At 36.6% G+C, this 17780-nt stretch overlaps 1 protein-coding gene across 5 annotated transcripts in view; it reads left to right on the top strand.

The window, feature by feature from the left end:
* Window positions 1–17780, top strand: part of SLC25A13 (solute carrier family 25 member 13) — a 100955-nt gene that overhangs the window by 53323 nt on the left and 29852 nt on the right. For all 5 annotated transcript variants that reach the window (XM_080582176.1, XM_080582178.1, XM_080582177.1 and 2 more), the window contains 8 exons: window positions 3985–4131; window positions 5917–6055; window positions 6884–6977; window positions 7153–7237; window positions 9445–9529; window positions 9996–10154; window positions 16310–16362; window positions 17292–17372. In XM_080582176.1, the coding sequence (XP_080438302.1) occupies window positions 3985–4131; window positions 5917–6055; window positions 6884–6977; window positions 7153–7237; window positions 9445–9529; window positions 9996–10154; window positions 16310–16362; window positions 17292–17372 (843 nt within the window). The remainder of the gene's footprint in view (window positions 1–3984; window positions 4132–5916; window positions 6056–6883; window positions 6978–7152; window positions 7238–9444; window positions 9530–9995; window positions 10155–16309; window positions 16363–17291; window positions 17373–17780) is intronic.

Genomic DNA, 17780 nt, shown 5'->3' with positions numbered 1-17780 from the left:
GACAGATCTCTTCTAGCTTTAAATAAGAAGAGTTTTTTTGGTATTCTGAATATTTATATCCAGCCACCCCCTTTTTTGTCTACAGTAACAGAGAAGTCCAAAAGTATAGCCTCCAAACTACTTAGCTCAAGTATGCTTAACAGTCTATCTGCATCAACACAGAGCTCAAGGTGTGTTGTTTTACCCTGCTCCTCATTTCGCTAGCTTAAAATTAGCTCAGATGTCTCTGCTACATATCAGTCACATCTATATCTGTTTGGATATAGTCATGTTCTATTATCACTTAAATGGCAAGTCTGCTTCATGAAGCGCGATGCTGGCCCCTTTCCCAGCATATGAAATCTATTCTGCAGAATGCATTTTAATATATGATTGTATGTGGACTTGCTAAATCCATTTCCATGTTATCTGGGGATTTATTCATGCCCAGCATATTAGTTGATGAAGTAGTACTCTTTATAATTGACACCCCAGGTTTTGCTCCGGTAGAAAGGATTGTGCTGCATATGAGGACTTGTAGATCCATTGGGATGGAACCCAAGCATAAGTTTCTATCTAACTGGAAAGTAATGAAGTTTATAATGAGCTGTAAGTGAAAGCTGAGGTAAAATCTGTAGATGGGAAATAATTTCATGAACATTTTGGTGCCAGCATGCCTGCCATGATGTGCAAATTAATTTTTCACAACATCTTTTACTAGCTTGGGGAATTTTGGACTCGCAGCATCAAGGAAGAAGCTTATTTTCTGAAGTATATCTATGTTTACAAAAAGTCTAGTCAGAGAAGGTTCTTTTTAGCATGTGTAATTTGTATTGCAAAGCAATGAGGATTGTATTCCTTTTAAACATAACCTGTCCCAGTAAGCAATACTGGACAGAAATAGGTAAAACAAATGTTTCTGCAGATCAGATAGCGTCTGTAAATGCTACTACAGCTTTGCTTTTTTTTCAGTTCATTTTAAAGTGATATTTTTTATATTACTGCATGTACACGGCATAGGACATGTTATGAACATCTTATCAGATTTCACTGATAAATTGCTCGTAGCTGCTGAGCCTCATTTTGAAACACAGTCGTGCTGTGAGGTGCCTTAACTTTCAGACTCAGGGAATAGATAGCCTTTCTTTGGAGCTGAACATGTTAAGGAGTTTATTGCATTGTTATGCAATGGGCAGTGATTAGAGAACTGACATCTGTCTGTTTTGTTTTGTGGCAGATTTTATATGAGAAATTTGGTTTTGAGGCTAAGTCTCCTTTGCATATAATGTCTGAACGTTCTCATATGCCCTATCACTGTGTCGTTTTGGGAATTTTGGGAATGTCGTGTGACAGAAGGTCCTTGTGCTTCCTTCTGTTTGATGGGATGAGTCTTCATTATTTGCAGTCTGCTTAAACCGCTTCATTTCTGAACTCAGGAGGAGGTGCGAATAGGGAGCTCCAGAAGACTGAGATCACCCTATTCAGAGCTTTGAGTTGCTGTCTTTTTACAGCTAAGCAGTTATTTACTAGCTGTCGAGAGTATGGGCAAATGGCAGCACTGAGGCCTTGCCGATGTGTTTAACCAAGTGGGGTAATTCTCTCTAGTTAATTCCATGGGTACCAAGACGAAGGAAAGGAATCATGTAAGCAAGGAAAAGATGGGGTGGTTTGGCTTGTACTTGATTGTGGTACTAACAGCCATTTTGTAATTAGCCAAGTGATGACAAGAAACATGCCCTTAACATATGTCTCTGGATCGTGAGCACTGCTTTGCTTCTGTGGCTGTGACGCTGCTATCAGCCAGGGTCCCACCAACACCTGGTGTGCAGAGGTGGTAGCAAACTGGACTTATGTTCTGCAAGTGGTCCTCCAGGTTGCTTTGTTTTTTTTTTAAACTGCATTTAAGTGCTGGTCTCTGCCACTGCAGGACTGCCAGCAATTTCAGTGGTTAAAACAAATGGAACGAGAGAGAGAGAGAAGAAAGCAACATTCACTGTTTCCCATGTTATTCTTCTGCTAAATGTAGGTGGTTTTTCTGTGATGCTGCCACTTACTGACAATTGTTTTTGTTAATGTGTTCATATTTTTGTTCATTTGCTCCTGTGTTTCCATCTGCTACGAGGTGAGCATTTAGGGAGACAGGAGTTGTTATACCTAACTCCTCTTCAGAGCTGTGTGCCTCCTGAGTAGCTGCCTGCCTCAAGCTGACAAGTTTTGTTGTGTTCCCGTGCTCCTCCCACTGTAAACCTCCCAGTGTTGCTTGCTTCCAAATTCTGTTGAAATTACAGGCACAATCGGAATGAAGCAGAAGCTTACATGGCTACATCCAGCCCGATTGCTCAATTGTAACACCTCCACACAGGGGGCTGTAATGTAAAGGAAACGTGACAGAACTGAAATTGTAACGCTGCACATTATAACCCCCACAAGCATTTCTCATTAAAAGCAGAAATTTCTGAATAATTCTGGGAGTGAAGTGCCCTGTTGAAACACTGATCGGGCCTTTCCTCTCCCCCCACCTTCACCTTCTTCTGCCTAATGTATTAGGTGCTTTTCATCATACCTTTCAGTTCAGGGTATAGCGTTTTAATTAGGAGTTAAGACTAAAATTAGAGAGGCTGGGAGACTGAAATGAAAAGGCAAAAATGGTTTGAGTGGCAGCATGCACCGGTGGGTGAGTGGAAGGATGGATGGTGGCTGCGGGCCTTCTGTGGACCCGCTCCTACGCCTGTTGAGTTTGCCTTTCACCATTCACTCTCTGCCCCTGTGAATACTGCTGTGAGATAAATAGCAACTTACAGAAGATGATATTCGCTGAGAGTACATCATGCTTGTGATTCCTGACTAGCATGAGTCTTGAATTAATGTGACTTTTAAGGCGTATTTTTTTTGCAAGTGGAATTAAAGTAATAGGATAGCGTCGTTGTCCACTGCAAGACTTGGCATAGCATAACTGGCAAACTTTTGCTGTGATTCCGTTTTCTGAGTAATTGATTACTAATATGTATTCAGACTAGGCACTCTATTTCCAGTGAAGTATTTTTAAGCCTTGAAATTGGAAGGAAGGAGATGGTAATGATTCGTTTTCTTCCAGTCAGTAGAGAAACACTGATTGGTAAGTCAAACTATGTCACCAAAACGTAATTCTGCTTTGAGAAAATCTGTAGAACTAGATAAAACTTCAACACATACTGTCAAATTACCATCTGTGCATAATTGTTCTTTTTAATTAAAAAATAAGAAAATATTCTAACAGTAATTTATGAAGAAATGGAAAAGGTCACAGTAGAAAAAGACACAAATTTTTGAGTGGTTTAATGCCTTTTTATCTTCTCTCAGTGTTACATTTGAATCACAAACTGAGTTTATCAGGTGGTTGTATCAGATGATACTTGTGATAGGTCTCTGTCTGTTACTGCAGCTGAAATATTGAGAGGTGATCTTTAAACAGTCATGATTCAGAGAGTTTTAGATGAAACTGCTGCTGTCCTTTATAGGTAAATATATTTTAAATGAGGATGCTTTTTGAGGGAATACTTTCAGGACTAGTGGATGTCTATGTGGAAATCTCTGATCATTGCATTATCTTCATTCAAGTGGTAGCAAAGAATTTTATGGAATATTTTTTGACCTGCAGCAACACGTGCAATAAACTGGATAATGCACATCATAGAACACTTTAATGTTCGTGCATGGGAGATTGCTTCCACTTGTGGCATATCAACATGCCCTTCATTTCTCAGTTAAATTAATTGCATGACCTACTGCCTCCAGGGCAGAAAAATTGTAGCTGTTGTTGTAGATGCTCAGCTCAGTGACAGAGGCCATATATGCAACAGTTGGAAAAGGCTGAAAATTATACATACAATATCAGTTAAAATCGGGTTACATGTAATTGTATTTTGTTAAGTGTGAGACATTCTATAAGATTGCATTAAATAAATCTAACTGTTAAGGTAATAATTCTGAACCTTTTGTTTTGTTTTGTTTTTCACATATTTTCAGGAGATACAGTTAGAACATGCAAAACAAGCTTTTGTGCAGCGAGACAATGCTCAGGCTGGAAGAGTCACAGCTATGGACTTCAGGGACATTATGGTCACCATCCGACCACATATGCTGACGCCATTTGTTGAAGAATGTCTAGTAGCTGTGAGTACCTCTGGTTGCACCATTGGGAAAGACATGGGATACAAGGCTGAGATTCCTTTTTTTATGTAACTTGACCACTTTGTGGCACCTAGTCCACGTTACAAATGCATGTTTTTAAGCTTAGCAGTTATTATTCTACACATAGGAAGGTTAACCCTCATTACATTATGTGTCCTCAACATTCCTGGACTCCTGAGACAAAAGACAAAGCAAGTAGGTGGATCTTAGTAATGACCTACAAATGTGGAGTTCTGTGGCCACTTCTGGTCATTCCTTTTTTTTTTTCCCTCAAAGAAAAAATGCACAAAACTATTGCATCCTATTTAGGAAGTCATCCTCAAAGGACTTGCTTTGTAATGTCAGTTCTAATCTTTGGAGGGTAATTTCCAGACACCTGAGAGAGTGTATGAACTGCAACACCACCCAAGTGCATTCACTGATAGTAATTACACATCAGTGTACACATTTTTTGGCTTGAAATGCATTTTATTATTTAGCGGATATTTTCCTGATTTCTAGACCCTATTGTTATATTTCTGTTGTCCATTAAGCAGAATCTATAATTTTAGTTTTTAGTAATTTATTAATTTTGTGCCGTATCTCATGAGGAAAGTCTCTGTAGTTTTCCAGGAAGAATGGCCTTTCAGAACATATGAGGTTTGTCTTTTGTGAACTGTGTTTCTCACAAAGCAGAACTTCTATTACAGCATGATAGGCCAAATTAAATATTATTCATATTTAGATGAATATGAAGAGGGAAAAAAAAAAGGTACATTTGGTCTTGACCACAGTTTCTAATCTTGGAAATTTGTAGCAGCTCTTTCCAAATAATCTGAAGTCTGGCTATTTCCAGGTTTAAAGAAATTTGTTCTTCTTTGATTTGTAATGGAGAATTCCAGGGAGATGTGTAAAGTGATGAGAACTGCAAACTGTGTGCAGAATGTTGGAAGAAGCATACAGTGAAAAGCATAGCCAGAAGACTCATGGACAACGATTTCTGATACCTTCTTTCTCTATTCTCTCCCCAGTCTCGTTAGCAGCTTTCCTGGGTCATATACTCTCTCAGAAAATATCAGATGAGATTTTTGATTCTCCCTCAAGGTCAATTAAATTTTGGCAAGCTTGTGCATTGTTTTCAGAAATTTTGTAGATCACCAATCTTATACTTTAAATTAGTGAATTGGCCCAATATTTTTTTCTGTGTGCAGGCCCAACACCACTTCACAATAAAGGCTTAGGTTCATTACTCATTTTAGAACGAATAACTGTTTGAACCTCATTGTTCCCATTTGGTTTGACTGCCTGATATAAGCCTGAGAGCTTACTGCTGGTTTTCCACAACTTGAAATGCCTGTGAATTTAAATGTTTGAGTTGACCTTTTTCAGAATATGTTTTGATTTTGTTGAAATTTTCTGTATAGTAATATACTTTACATGTAGAAGTAGATTTCCTCATTACTAGAAATAAGCCAACTTATAAAACATTTCCAACTGAAACAGTACTGAAACTTGAACTTTGTAAATTACTACTGGTTATGTTGTTATAATCCTGCATATGTATTTGTTTAGGTTTGTAGGGTGGGGAGAGTTTTACATTCTGGTCATGATTAGTTTCAGTAACATAAGAATCTTTCATAGTTTTCTTTATTTCGCATTTTTTTTAAAAAAAAGCAACTCTGTGCTACTGTCACTCTTATAAAAATAATTTGTTTCAAAATCTTTATGTCAAGATTTTTCTTTTAACACTCTCCCTTCTCTTTTTTTCTTTTACTGTCTCTACTCTAGGCTGCTGGAGGTACCACTTCCCATCAGGTCAGCTTTTCCTATTTTAATGGATTTAATTCTCTCCTTAACAACATGGAGCTCATTAGAAAGATCTACAGTACTCTGGCTGGAAATAGAAAAGATGTGGAAGTCACTAAGGGTTGGTATAAATGTTTGCCGTCTGGAAGTTTCCTTGGGCATTTGGCTGGGGCAGGGTGGAGGGGAAGACCTCATCTGTATGCTTTTAAATCAATGGGAGGGGGAGAAAGCCTGCTTTGTTCCTGTTTCTTGGTACATCAGTAGTTTTGTACATTCCTGCTGCAGTCCACCTTCCAGGTTTTTCATTTGTTTCCATCAGCAAAAGGTCCTGGTAAACTGGCAGTGGGGGCAGGGTGAGGAAAGTATGTATAGATATTTAAAAGTTTAAAAAACTTCCTAGGACTCCTGCCAAATTGGCAGCCTATTAAAGTGACCTTCAAGGGTAGTTGAAGAATTCCATAAACTTGTATTGGCGGCACAGTAAGCTGATCTACAAGCTTGGAACAAGATGTTATCTGCTATATCTAACCACTTTTATAGAGAATTCCCTGTGCAACGCCAAAGTTTCATTAATGTGGCCTACCCTGACTATGCATGAAAAGTTCCACATCTCTTGACTCCTGATTTTTTTTGCCTTTTTTTTTTTCCCTCTGACCCACAACTGATTGATACCGTATGTCAAATATCCTAAATCCTGCTGATAGCGCTAAGCTTTAAGACCAGAGAGTAGTACTTGTTTGCATGATGGATATACCATTTCAAACATACATTTATGTAGCGGCAGGAACACTTTAGTGGTGGGTCACTTTTATTTCTCTCTCCCCCTTCCCCTCCACACCAGCATCTTCTGCTTAACCCTAAAATATAAAGTAACTCTGAGGTGCTTCGGATTACTTGTATCTGGTTTGATTAGTTTTTCTTTCTCTTCTGTATTTCTGTTTTGTTGCAGAGGAGTTTGTTCTGGCAGCTCAGAAATTTGGTCAGGTTACACCCATGGAAGTTGACATCTTGTTTCAGTTAGCAGATTTATATGAGCCGCGGGGGTAAGTGAAGAATTATCTATCCTTCCCTTTTTTCTTTCCTCCTCTCTCATACTCTGAAGGAGAGGGAGGTGGTGGTGGGAAGCAGAAGGGTATAATGTAGTGGTCAAGTGCAGGTAACTCCTTGTGATCCAAAACCTATCTGTAAGCAATCACTAAGCTGAATTAATTTCCTCAGGCGCATGACATTAGCTGACATAGAAAGAATTGCTCCTCTGGAGGAAGGGACGTTGCCCTACAACCTGGCTGAGGCCCAGAGGCAGGTAAGAACAGCAAGATGCTGTTATGTATTGTGTTCTGTATCCAGTGTCGGATAAATAGATATCCTACCTCTCTATGTAGTCATAAAGCTGAGTTGCTTTTCTCTTGTGTTTTGTAATATCTGTGAGGAATATCTTCTTGTTAGAATTTATTTTTAACCTGCATCTTGTCATCTCCATCTCTTCTCTGTGCCCCTTTCTCTTGGGTTGCATTTTGACAGGTTAAATGTAATTTACTTTGGAAAGATAAAACAAGATGTATGGGTGTTATCCAGCCATTTAGTAAATATTAGGTGTATACCTAATTAAGTTGTTTATGTTTCATGATTCTGTTGCTCTCTGTTCTTTTTAATGAGGAAAGACTTCCTGCTCTAAGTATGGATGGTAAATTCAGCATCTAGCCTATTAAATGGCAGCCCTTGTTCTGAAAATGCACGCATGTTCAAGGCGTCAGAGTATTCTCTGCTTTGCTTTATACTCTGCTGAATATAAAAATAGGAGAAATTATGTTTGGTCTACCATCACAATTTCCCTATAAGCAATAATATTCTCTGTTTGTACAAAAACTAAAGGATATTGGTTTTCTCTTGATGGTATAACAGAAGATGAACTTCTGTTGTGTTAGAGGAAAAAAGAAGTCAAACTTAATGATTTAAATGTCAAACTTACTGTTTTTTTAGTTTTTATGTTACTGTAGCATATATTATATTTTTCATGATACAAGTTACTATACAAATAGATTTAAAACTAAGCCTCTGTTTCTGTTTTTCTCTTTCTGTCTATTTTAAGGCAATCTTAACTTTGTGTCTTGTGAGACTGACTTTTTTTTGTTTTGTTTTGTTTTCCTACTCTGGGTCTGTGCAGAGACGCCAGTTTGACCACAATGATTTGATGCAGGCTACATTTTTAGGGCTACCAGGCCATAAGCCAAGCCTGTGTGTGTATGTGTGTACACATGCGTCTCTTTCGCTTCTCTTTCTTTTTCTCCTCCCTCCCCTACACTTGAACACCACCACCACAACTCCAAGACAGTATCTAGGATGGTGGTTTTCTGTTTGTTTGAGCAGTGACTAAATGTTGACTCTGCTGGGGTGAATTCAAATGAGTAGGCTCCCAAAAGCTGGCCGTCTATTCCTAGAAGATTCCTAAAGGAGTTAAAAGCTTGGACTGAATATCAAGTAACATAAGTTACAATAGGTGGCAGTAAAATGTAGCCAAAAATGCAGTTATGAAAGGAGCAACATCTTCAATTTTTGCTTTGGGGCCACTGTCCTTGCCAATATAATTTATGCCATTTTAAGACACTAGGACATAAGAACCTGCTTAAATTCTCACTATTTCTCCGTATCTGCCTCTACCTTTTCATTTTCCCATCCAGTTCCTTTTTAATGTCATCTGCTTGATGCTCAAACTGAAATGATTTTCAGCTACACTGATACCTTCATCTTGTTTTTTTCCCAACTCCAGATAGATTGGAGTATTAGCTTAAACCTAAACTTATTTTCAGAAAAAAATAATAACATATAAAATCTATATATATTTTAGAAAAAAATCTGTATATATAATCTATTTTTCAGAAAAAAAAATCTATATGAAGAACTAAGGACCCTGTGTAATTTTTGTTATACTGATATGTTTTCTGATAAATTTTTACTGATATATGTATTTTCTCTCATTGGATAGCAATTTTAAATCTGAAGCAGTTCTAAAATTATTTTTCATTCAGTTAAATCTAATACTCATGGAGTGTGAGAAAACTGAAATTGTAGGGGTATTTTATGAAACCTTATTGTCCTTGAGCAAATGTATATGAATAATGCTTGCATACATGCAAGTTTGACAGTCTGAGAGGTAGTAGGCACACCTATTTTTGGACACAATTCCAAGCTGGAGTTGCTTTTAGCTGTAGAAAATTAATAACCTAAGGTGTAATATGTGTGCCCTTTTATATACGTATTTGGATCGTTGATTTTAGAGTTGTATAATTTCTTGTAGCATCAGTATTTCTTGTATTTTCCCAAACTGAAGAGGCTGTACTATATGATGCTTAGAAATGCAATGAAAAGAAATAATAATTAAAAACAAAATCTCCAATGTATTCTGGGATTTTCTCCAGGTATACTGTCTGATCATGAGATGTTCCCTCATGAAATACAATTGTCTGATTATTTTTCTTGTCCTCTCTTTTATTTTAAATCCTGTCTGAACAGAAAGCTCCAGGTGATGTGTCTCGACCTGTTCTCATCCAGATTGCAGAATCAGCGTACAGGTTTGCCCTTGGTTCAGTAGCTGGAGGTTAGTCATGGCTGAGCAAAATAGTATTCATCTTCACTGTTTTGTTTTGTTTTTTTTTTTTTTCTTCTGCACTTCTTCCCCTTCTGCCTTTCGTTTGAGTGTGGAAGGCTTCCCCATCTTTCCCTTGAATCCATATCTAAGGACTGGGATGACTATAAGATGGAAGGGGAAGAGGTGATCTGGTCTACAAGAATTTATGGAATTTTTGAAAAATCGTTGGGAGTTTGCGGGTGATGTTTCTACTTAATTTGTCACCAAACCAGTTTCAGAAGAATCAGATTAATGATGAAGTAGGGTCAATAAATGCTTTTGGTTAAAATTGTGGGTGGTAGTTTTATATATCCAGAACATAATAAGGAGAAAAAAGATAAAACCAAATGTAAAGAGAGAGAGAAATGTGGAAGATGACAGTTGCAGTCAAACACCACAAATCATTATTTTCTTACAGCTTGATTTTTATTTGCAGCTGTTGGAGCCACGGCAGTCTACCCAATTGATTTGGTAAAAACTCGTATGCAAAACCAGCGCTCTACAGGCTCTTTTGTGGGAGAACTTATGTATAAAAACAGCTTTGATTGCTTCAAGAAAGTGCTACGTTATGAAGGTTTCTTTGGGCTTTATAGAGGTAAGTTTGAAAGGTGGCATATACTAATGGTAAGATACAATGAAGAGTTCAGGGGAACAATGTTTTTTTAAGACCATTTTGTAAAGACTTCAATTTTGTCTGGCTTGTACTTTTGCTTCATTTAAAATCTCATATTGATTTGCATTCCTATTCTAGCTGAACTGTTTGTGAACTTATTGATAATTAAAACATTTTAATGAGAATGTCTTTGTGGGACCTTTCTGTCCTTGCTTTCCTCATCTGCAATAGGGTAGCAGTAGCAATTTCCTGTAGCAAAACTATACTATTAGTCAAGTTTTCATTTACTTAGCAATCCTTAGTACCAAGAATGTTTTGTCCTGTTTAGTAAGAAGTTAGACAAATCATCCTTTCTGTTTTTGTTTTGTTTTGTTCTGTTCTGTTCTGTTCTGTTGGTTTTTTTCAGTGTTCTTTCTCATCTGTTTTCTTACTATTAAAAGCGTACAACTGTATTGAAAATATGGCACCTTGTTATTAACCAGATCTCCTTTTGTGATATCTCTTGTGACAAATCAAATCCCTTTGAACCAGTTCCATGTGCTTCACTGATCACTGGGAATTGTCATCTTTATCAAGTTTTATGTATACCTCTTCTGAGCTTGTCAGTGTTGAGTCAGCCAGAGAGATTAGCTAGGATCAACCCACTTAGCTTAATATACGTAACCATTACTCCCAAGTTATGAAATTAGTTGTTCCAAGCTCCCTTTATAGTCAATGGAGAAAGCTCCAAAAGCTCATCTGCTCCGTCCAGGAACTAAATCATCCTCACTTTGGGCATCTTAGATAAGTGCCTGCAGTCAAGTGATGGATTTTTTATTTTGTCCTTGTCACCATTATAGTATCAATGATGTAAGTTCGGGTAAGTCAGAAGTAGTTATAAAGAATCATAAACTACTGGGTTCTGTGCATTTGTCTGTAGTTCTTCTCTGTCAAAGAAATAAAGCAAATTATATTTCTAGTATCTGCATTATTGAGATATCTTCCCCCCATCTGCCATGTTTATTGGGGTGGATTTGAAATTTGCATTATTTATTTTTAGCGATCTTGCTTAGGAACTTTTTTAATTTTTGAAAATGAGAATATTGTAATGGCTGAACTGAATTTCTAAAAACAGTTGAGTCAGGAAAGAGGAATGGAAGATTTCAGTAGAACAAATTATGGTCTGGCGAAGCTGTATGCACCTGAAAGGGGAAAACAAACAAACAAAACGGAAAAAAAAACAAAACACGCTAACAGTTGCATAAGACAAAGTGTGAAACAACTCTAAAAGTAAGTGATACATGGGCACTCTGTAATATATGATCTGAGTTGCTGCAAGTTGGCTAAATAGCTCCTCCACAAAATACAGACTTCGTAATTCTTTCAGCACAATTGGAGATGGGAAGACTCTGTTATCGATTGTGACTGAGACCGTTTTTTGAGTAGGCCTAGTAATTTAATAAAGGGTATTGACATGGTTTCCATTTTGTAAGGGTTTATAGCAATCGGGATCCTAAAAAGTCTCAGTTATTGGCTAAAGAACAAAATATATTCCCTGCAAATGTATGCTTGCTTTTTCCATGATCCTGAAAGAATAAATATGCAGAACTCCACAACCATCCACTCCTGTCTTATGTAAATTCTGAAGTAGGGTGATTTTTCACCGAGGAAAAAAAAACTCAGAAATGTCAAAAATGTGGATTCTTAATTCAATTTGTTTGTTGTGGTTTCGGAGTGATCCTTCATTGCCAAATTCAGGGAACTATTGAAGCCTTCATTAGTATAGCTTGGTTTTCCGTTCTCCATCCCCTTTGCTACTTTTCAGTCTTCCTAGGCATACAGAATAGTAAAATCCCAGACAGTTTGGTGGTGCTGGTCTTCTAAACCCAAGACAATAATCTCATTTCTGGATTATATAGGAAAAATTGTGCAATGGCAAAGAACACCATCATTTCAGAGGCAAATTGAGACCTGCACTTGTACAGATTCTCTACTTAAAAGGCAGCCTGATTTAACTTCTCTCTTTAAAAAGAATCAAATGGTGAAAGCTTCTTAAGAATGTGGAGCTTTCTCTGTACATTTCCATACATTTAGACTCTTGCCTAATTTCTAAGTAGATCATGTTGGGGAAAGCTGAACAACCAAGTGCAGAACAAAGGTTTCCAGTTAAGCTTGAGAGAGGACAGAAAAATTTGCAAGGAACGTTTTATACATCAGTATATTTACACAGTGTAGCGCGGTAAAGTTATAGCAAGAATCATCTAATTCTAATCTTAATTACCACACTAGCTAAGACAAACTGAACTACATCACCTATTGCTTCTCGTCAGTAACTGCTATTCTTTCTTATACTGTGGTGCATTCAGAGTTAAGCAAATTTTTTTTCTTCCACTGGAGAAGGGAGCAGTAATTGGTAGTTTTCTCCTACTTAGCTGAATAGTGATGCAAAACCTTTAAAAAAAAAAAAAAGAACAACAAAAAAAACTTGTAGAAACATTTGGAGCAGTGGTCTGTTTGTCATACCACACTGCAAGATAGCCAGCAGGAATTACAAACCCTACTCTGAACCCAGCCATTTCAGAGGATATTTTTAATACAAGGCACATAGTTACATCCAGTGAAGTGAACTGATTTTTTTTTTAAATCATTATTTTATTCCAAACTTGAAAAGGGCAAAACCACCATGTTCTAAACCACCATCTCAGATAAGGATAAATTACACCATCTTGTGGATGTACAGAGAGCACTAAATTCTGTTTAATGCAAATTTGGTTTTAAGGATAATCGACGTTTCTACTGAGAAGATGCTTTGATTTTAACAACAAATGTGATATCAACCGCTTTAGAATCGTTAACTTTCTGATATCCATTATTTGAATGCTGGGTTGTTAGATTAATTTTTGTTAAGACTGTGCATCTGAGATAAAATTTTCATGTCTCTTTCTCTGCGTGGCTTAAAAGAAAACTCATCTCAAGTACCTATAATTTACTGTTGTGGCTACATTTATACCTGAAATATGTATTTAGAAACTCACAGGTATTTATGTATATGCAAATATAAGAAGATTTTGGAAGCTGTGTTCTGTCAACATCTCTTCCAACTGATGAGGTCACCTATATTTCTTAATATTATTTTAATCATGTGTCCACCTAATGAGTCACAGAATGCTTCACAGTCTTAAGCAGTGAGATTAAGAGATTATTTCATCTATACCTGATGGAATTTTTATGGGAAATAAAAATACCAGAGATAAAATGCAGCTCATTAAAATGTTCAGTAGCGGTTTTCATTTCAGATAATGCCATTTCACCAAGAGGATGAGAAAGACAGGAAATGCTGTGGAAGACTGTTATCTGTGATCATTAACTGTTAAGGAACCTGTTAGTTTTATTTCTTAAGATGGTGCTTCTAGCACTACAGTGACCCCAGATGCCTTCTGTTCTTAGATTTTAACATTCATTCATTCATTTATTCATGATCCAACTTCATTATTCTTGATGGACTCCCATGCAAATGATACAAGACCATGGCAGGAGCTTTCCTCTAGAATATGCAACGAAGTAGCATTTTTGTAGAGTGGAAGTACAAGCCTACTCCTACCCTAAAGTTTTGTCACAGCACAAAATCTTCATGAAATAAATACCCTGTTTGCAATCTGATCGAGCTGTGCTTAAATGGCAAATGGAAATTAATTGCCCAATTTCTCATATGAATCCTGTAATAGAAAAATGTTGCAGTATTCCGTTCCCACCTTAACATCATATGTCCAAATGGTTTCAAATATTTAACCTACACCGAGCAACAGCTCCTTCACTCAGTAGGTTTTTCTAATATGATGGGAAAACATTGTTCATTACGCTATGTGAAGCTGGAGTTTCACTGTTAAAAGTCTGAAAAATGCTTTGACCAAATAAGACTTGCTCAATACCATCACCACAACTGGGCTGGATGAGCTCTTGCGTGTATATTGTTCGGCTATATTTAGGCTGCTTTCAGAGAGTAACTCTGAATGCAGCTTTCAGTAATCTCTCTCACGTAAAGAGCTACGAAAGAGCATTGGATATATAAAAATGGGTTGTATAATGTGTTTGCTGTATTCTATACTAGCAGGCTCCCTATGTGCAAAATGTTATTCTGGAACGTTACAAGAGCATACATTTTTTTAAGACAATTCTAAGCCTGTCGTACATCTGTGCCTGTGACATATTGCTGATCTGCTAATGCTCAGTGATATTGAAAAATGCTCAGCATGTCAGGATAACCCCAACAGAAAAATAGCATTTTCATGCGTGTCCCTAGATATGCTATCTTTCTTCTCAAACTTAGCATCTCTATTCTGCTCAGAACTCTTTCAACAGTGTTTCAGGGCTCCCATCAACAGGATAAATAATAAAGAGAATTGAGTTTTGATAATCATAACATATAGAATGCACAGGTACCACTTGGAAGTAGCTTTATTACATAGGTATGAGAGCAAATGAAGAGTTCCTCTACCTCTCTTAGCAGCTGGAGACAGTGTCTTTTTAATCACTGAAGATACAAGTTCATTAGCAAAAATGTCTGTACAAAGCCACATATGTCCCATAGATGTAAATTTAGATTAATATTGTAGCAGATACAAAGAGAATTTGGTCTTTATGAGATTAAAGCTGTAAAAATTGTATTCAGTGTATATCCTTGCTTTTATTTGTAGTGCTACAGAAAGTATAGTACTCAGTTATACAATTGTGACGGTTTTAATGTTTTTTCATTGAGGTCTGAATTCAAGTCAACTATGCAACTAAAATTAATTCCGAAATTCAAATTTTGAAATTTTACTTAGCAAAATCTCTTCTCTGAGCAACTGCACATGAACTTAGTATTACTGCAGTCTTTTGTTCGAGTATCCCGTCATGTGATCATATTTCAACATAGTTTTCTTAGGTAACTGTTAGGTGTGTATGTGTATCAGCTGTATGTGCAATTAATTACTCTTTTTGACACTTTAAAAACAAAAATACTAATACAAAGGCAAAATTTTAAAGGCGATAGTTTATAAATATGGATGGCTTTTTGGCTACCACAACCCAAATGGTGCTATTCTCTGCCATCTTTTTCTTATTAAGAAAACTAACCAGTAAAGTGGATAGATGGCAGCAGAATGGAAGAATACGCTAGTCCAGTGCACGTTCATTTTTCTTTGTTATTCTGATGTTTAGCTTTTTGGGAAAATGCTTTTCAGCAAGTGAGCTCTTAGAGGTGGAACCTTAATTGTTGTCTTTTTTTCTCCAAAAAGAAAACCATGGAGAACTGCAAACGTCAGACTTTGTAGAAAGTACCCAGAGGTGCTGCCTGAGCTGCTAAAACAAAGGGGGCTGCACCAGCAGCCTATTCTAGCCTGTGTGATTTGAATGGTGCCTTAATTTCATTATCCTTGTGAACGCTTACAACACCATTCTAGCCCCAGGCTTATTTGGTAAGCTCTGCATGTTTTTAGGTTGTGTCGCCCAAACGAGATACAGTCTATTCACTTCAGGCAAGTGAAACCAGTAGTCAGATTCCCACTTCCAGTTTATACTGCATCACTTCTAACAAAATAAAACAGGAAATTCCATACCCGGGAAGAAAGTAGCATAATTTAAGAACTGGTGAGTTAACTGGGTAAAATGCTCAAGAATGCAGTCATACATGCTTGAATGTTTTGCATTATTTTGATTCTTTTCCCCTTGGATCCTACCATCTAATGCCACTGTTTTTGCCAGAAAAAGGTAATGCATACATGAGTTTTAAAATAAATACATCTTGTATCTTAAAAATTCATTAGAAGGTCTTCAGACGTTTTTGTGTGAAGATGCAGAAAATAAATGTTAGTGTAACACAAGTACTGAAACAGAGTTGGCAAAATCTGTATTGGTGTTTAAGTGTAAAGCGAGCTAATATCACAGATTTAAAAAAGCTAAAGTAACTGTGGTGTATGTAGGAAGTTAATCTGACTTGAAGTGGTAGCACAAAGTTTGTTCTCAAAATGGAATGTTTAAGTACTCTCATTAAATCTAATAACACAAAATCGCTGTAAAAATTGCCCGTTTCTAGGTGGTGATCTCTACATACATTTGTTGATTTGTTTAGTTAATACCAAGTTACTTGATGCATTGAATTCTCCTTTTCCACATTGCAGGTCTGTTACCACAGCTATTAGGAGTAGCACCAGAGAAGGCCATAAAACTTACCGTAAGTTTGCAAATGGATTATTTTCACGTTTCTCCACATTTTAAAGTCTGTCTAATTACAATTAGCATGTTAAGGATTTTTATTCTTAATGTGTCAGCTACATGGTACACTGCATTCCATCATTTTTGCTTGATAGAAACTTAATTACAAACGCACAAACCAACTATTTATATCTCACTTGCGAACATTACAGGTGGCACACAAGTCGCATACTTACACGTATATTTTAAGAATTTTACTGAAAACTTACTGTTTGGATTTGCTCCAAAATATAACAAGCTTATTCAATTTCTTCATCTTATCATCCTATTTGTAAATAGTTCAGGCCTGAGCAAAAATTTAGTAACTATTTATTGGGTTTTGTGGGCTTTAGTTTTTGCTTCTTTATGTAGTTTGATGTTTAATTTTTGCACTACTGGAGATTATTTGAACATGTAGTGAAATGTTGGTAAAAATTGCATTATATCCCAATCTCAATGACTAGTTATTCATAAAAACTTGTAGAATGCATTTTAAAAACAGAAAGGTACTTAATGTTGTTAATGGAATTACTATTACTATTACTATTGCATTAAAACTTATTAAACATTCTGATATTAATTTGGATTTATGCTTAAATTTCCAAATGTAGTGAACGTTTCTAAAATCTTAAATGAGTTTATTATTAATTTTTAGATAGTGATTATATTATTTAATTACTGACTTTCCTTTTTTTTTTTTTTCCAGTCATTCATTACTGAATGCTGAAAATCTTTGTTGGAAAGAAAATCATAGCTAACTTTGCAATATGTCATTTGGTTTATCTAATATCTGTTAGCTTGGTAGCTTCATGGTTGTATTTGCATTTTCAGTTGCACAAAATTTGCAGCTCATGAGTGTTTTCTCCAACCTTTTAATTTATCAACTTTCATAAATGTTTGTTTTTTAAGGTTAATGATTTTGTGAGAGATAAGTTTATGAGTAAAGATGGCTCTGTCCCGCTGGCTGCAGAAATTCTTGCTGGTGGCTGTGTAAGTATCTTTAATTTCCTTCATATGAGATACATGAAAGTACAGCGTGTAAGATTAACTATGTGGACTAAGGCTTCTGTTTAACCACAGATCCGGTTCAAGAGCAGACTCTGCTAGAGCATCTCAGTTCTTTCCTAGATAGGCCAGCCGCTCTTGATGAAAGGGTAAATGTTTCTGTGCATCGTGCCTTTTAACTGCGCTGTATAATTCTCACAGCTTAGAGTTTGTTTCCTTAATAAAGAATGTGTCTTTATGAATGCTGGCTGTAGCTTATGGCCTAAAGAGGATTCATGCTAACCTTTCCAGAAGTTAATAATTAGTTACTACTTTGTGGCACCCACTCTGCCACGTCACTTCTTTCTTGATGTGTTATTGTGCCCACTAATTTTCACTTTTTGCAGTGATACT

The sequence above is a fragment of the Anser brachyrhynchus genome (assembly GCF_964034855.1).
Source record: "Anser brachyrhynchus genome assembly, chromosome: 2".
Lineage (NCBI taxonomy): Eukaryota > Metazoa > Chordata > Aves > Anseriformes > Anatidae > Anser > Anser brachyrhynchus.
Note: the sequence above shows the minus strand (reverse complement) of the source record. Positions and strands in the feature narration are given on the sequence as shown.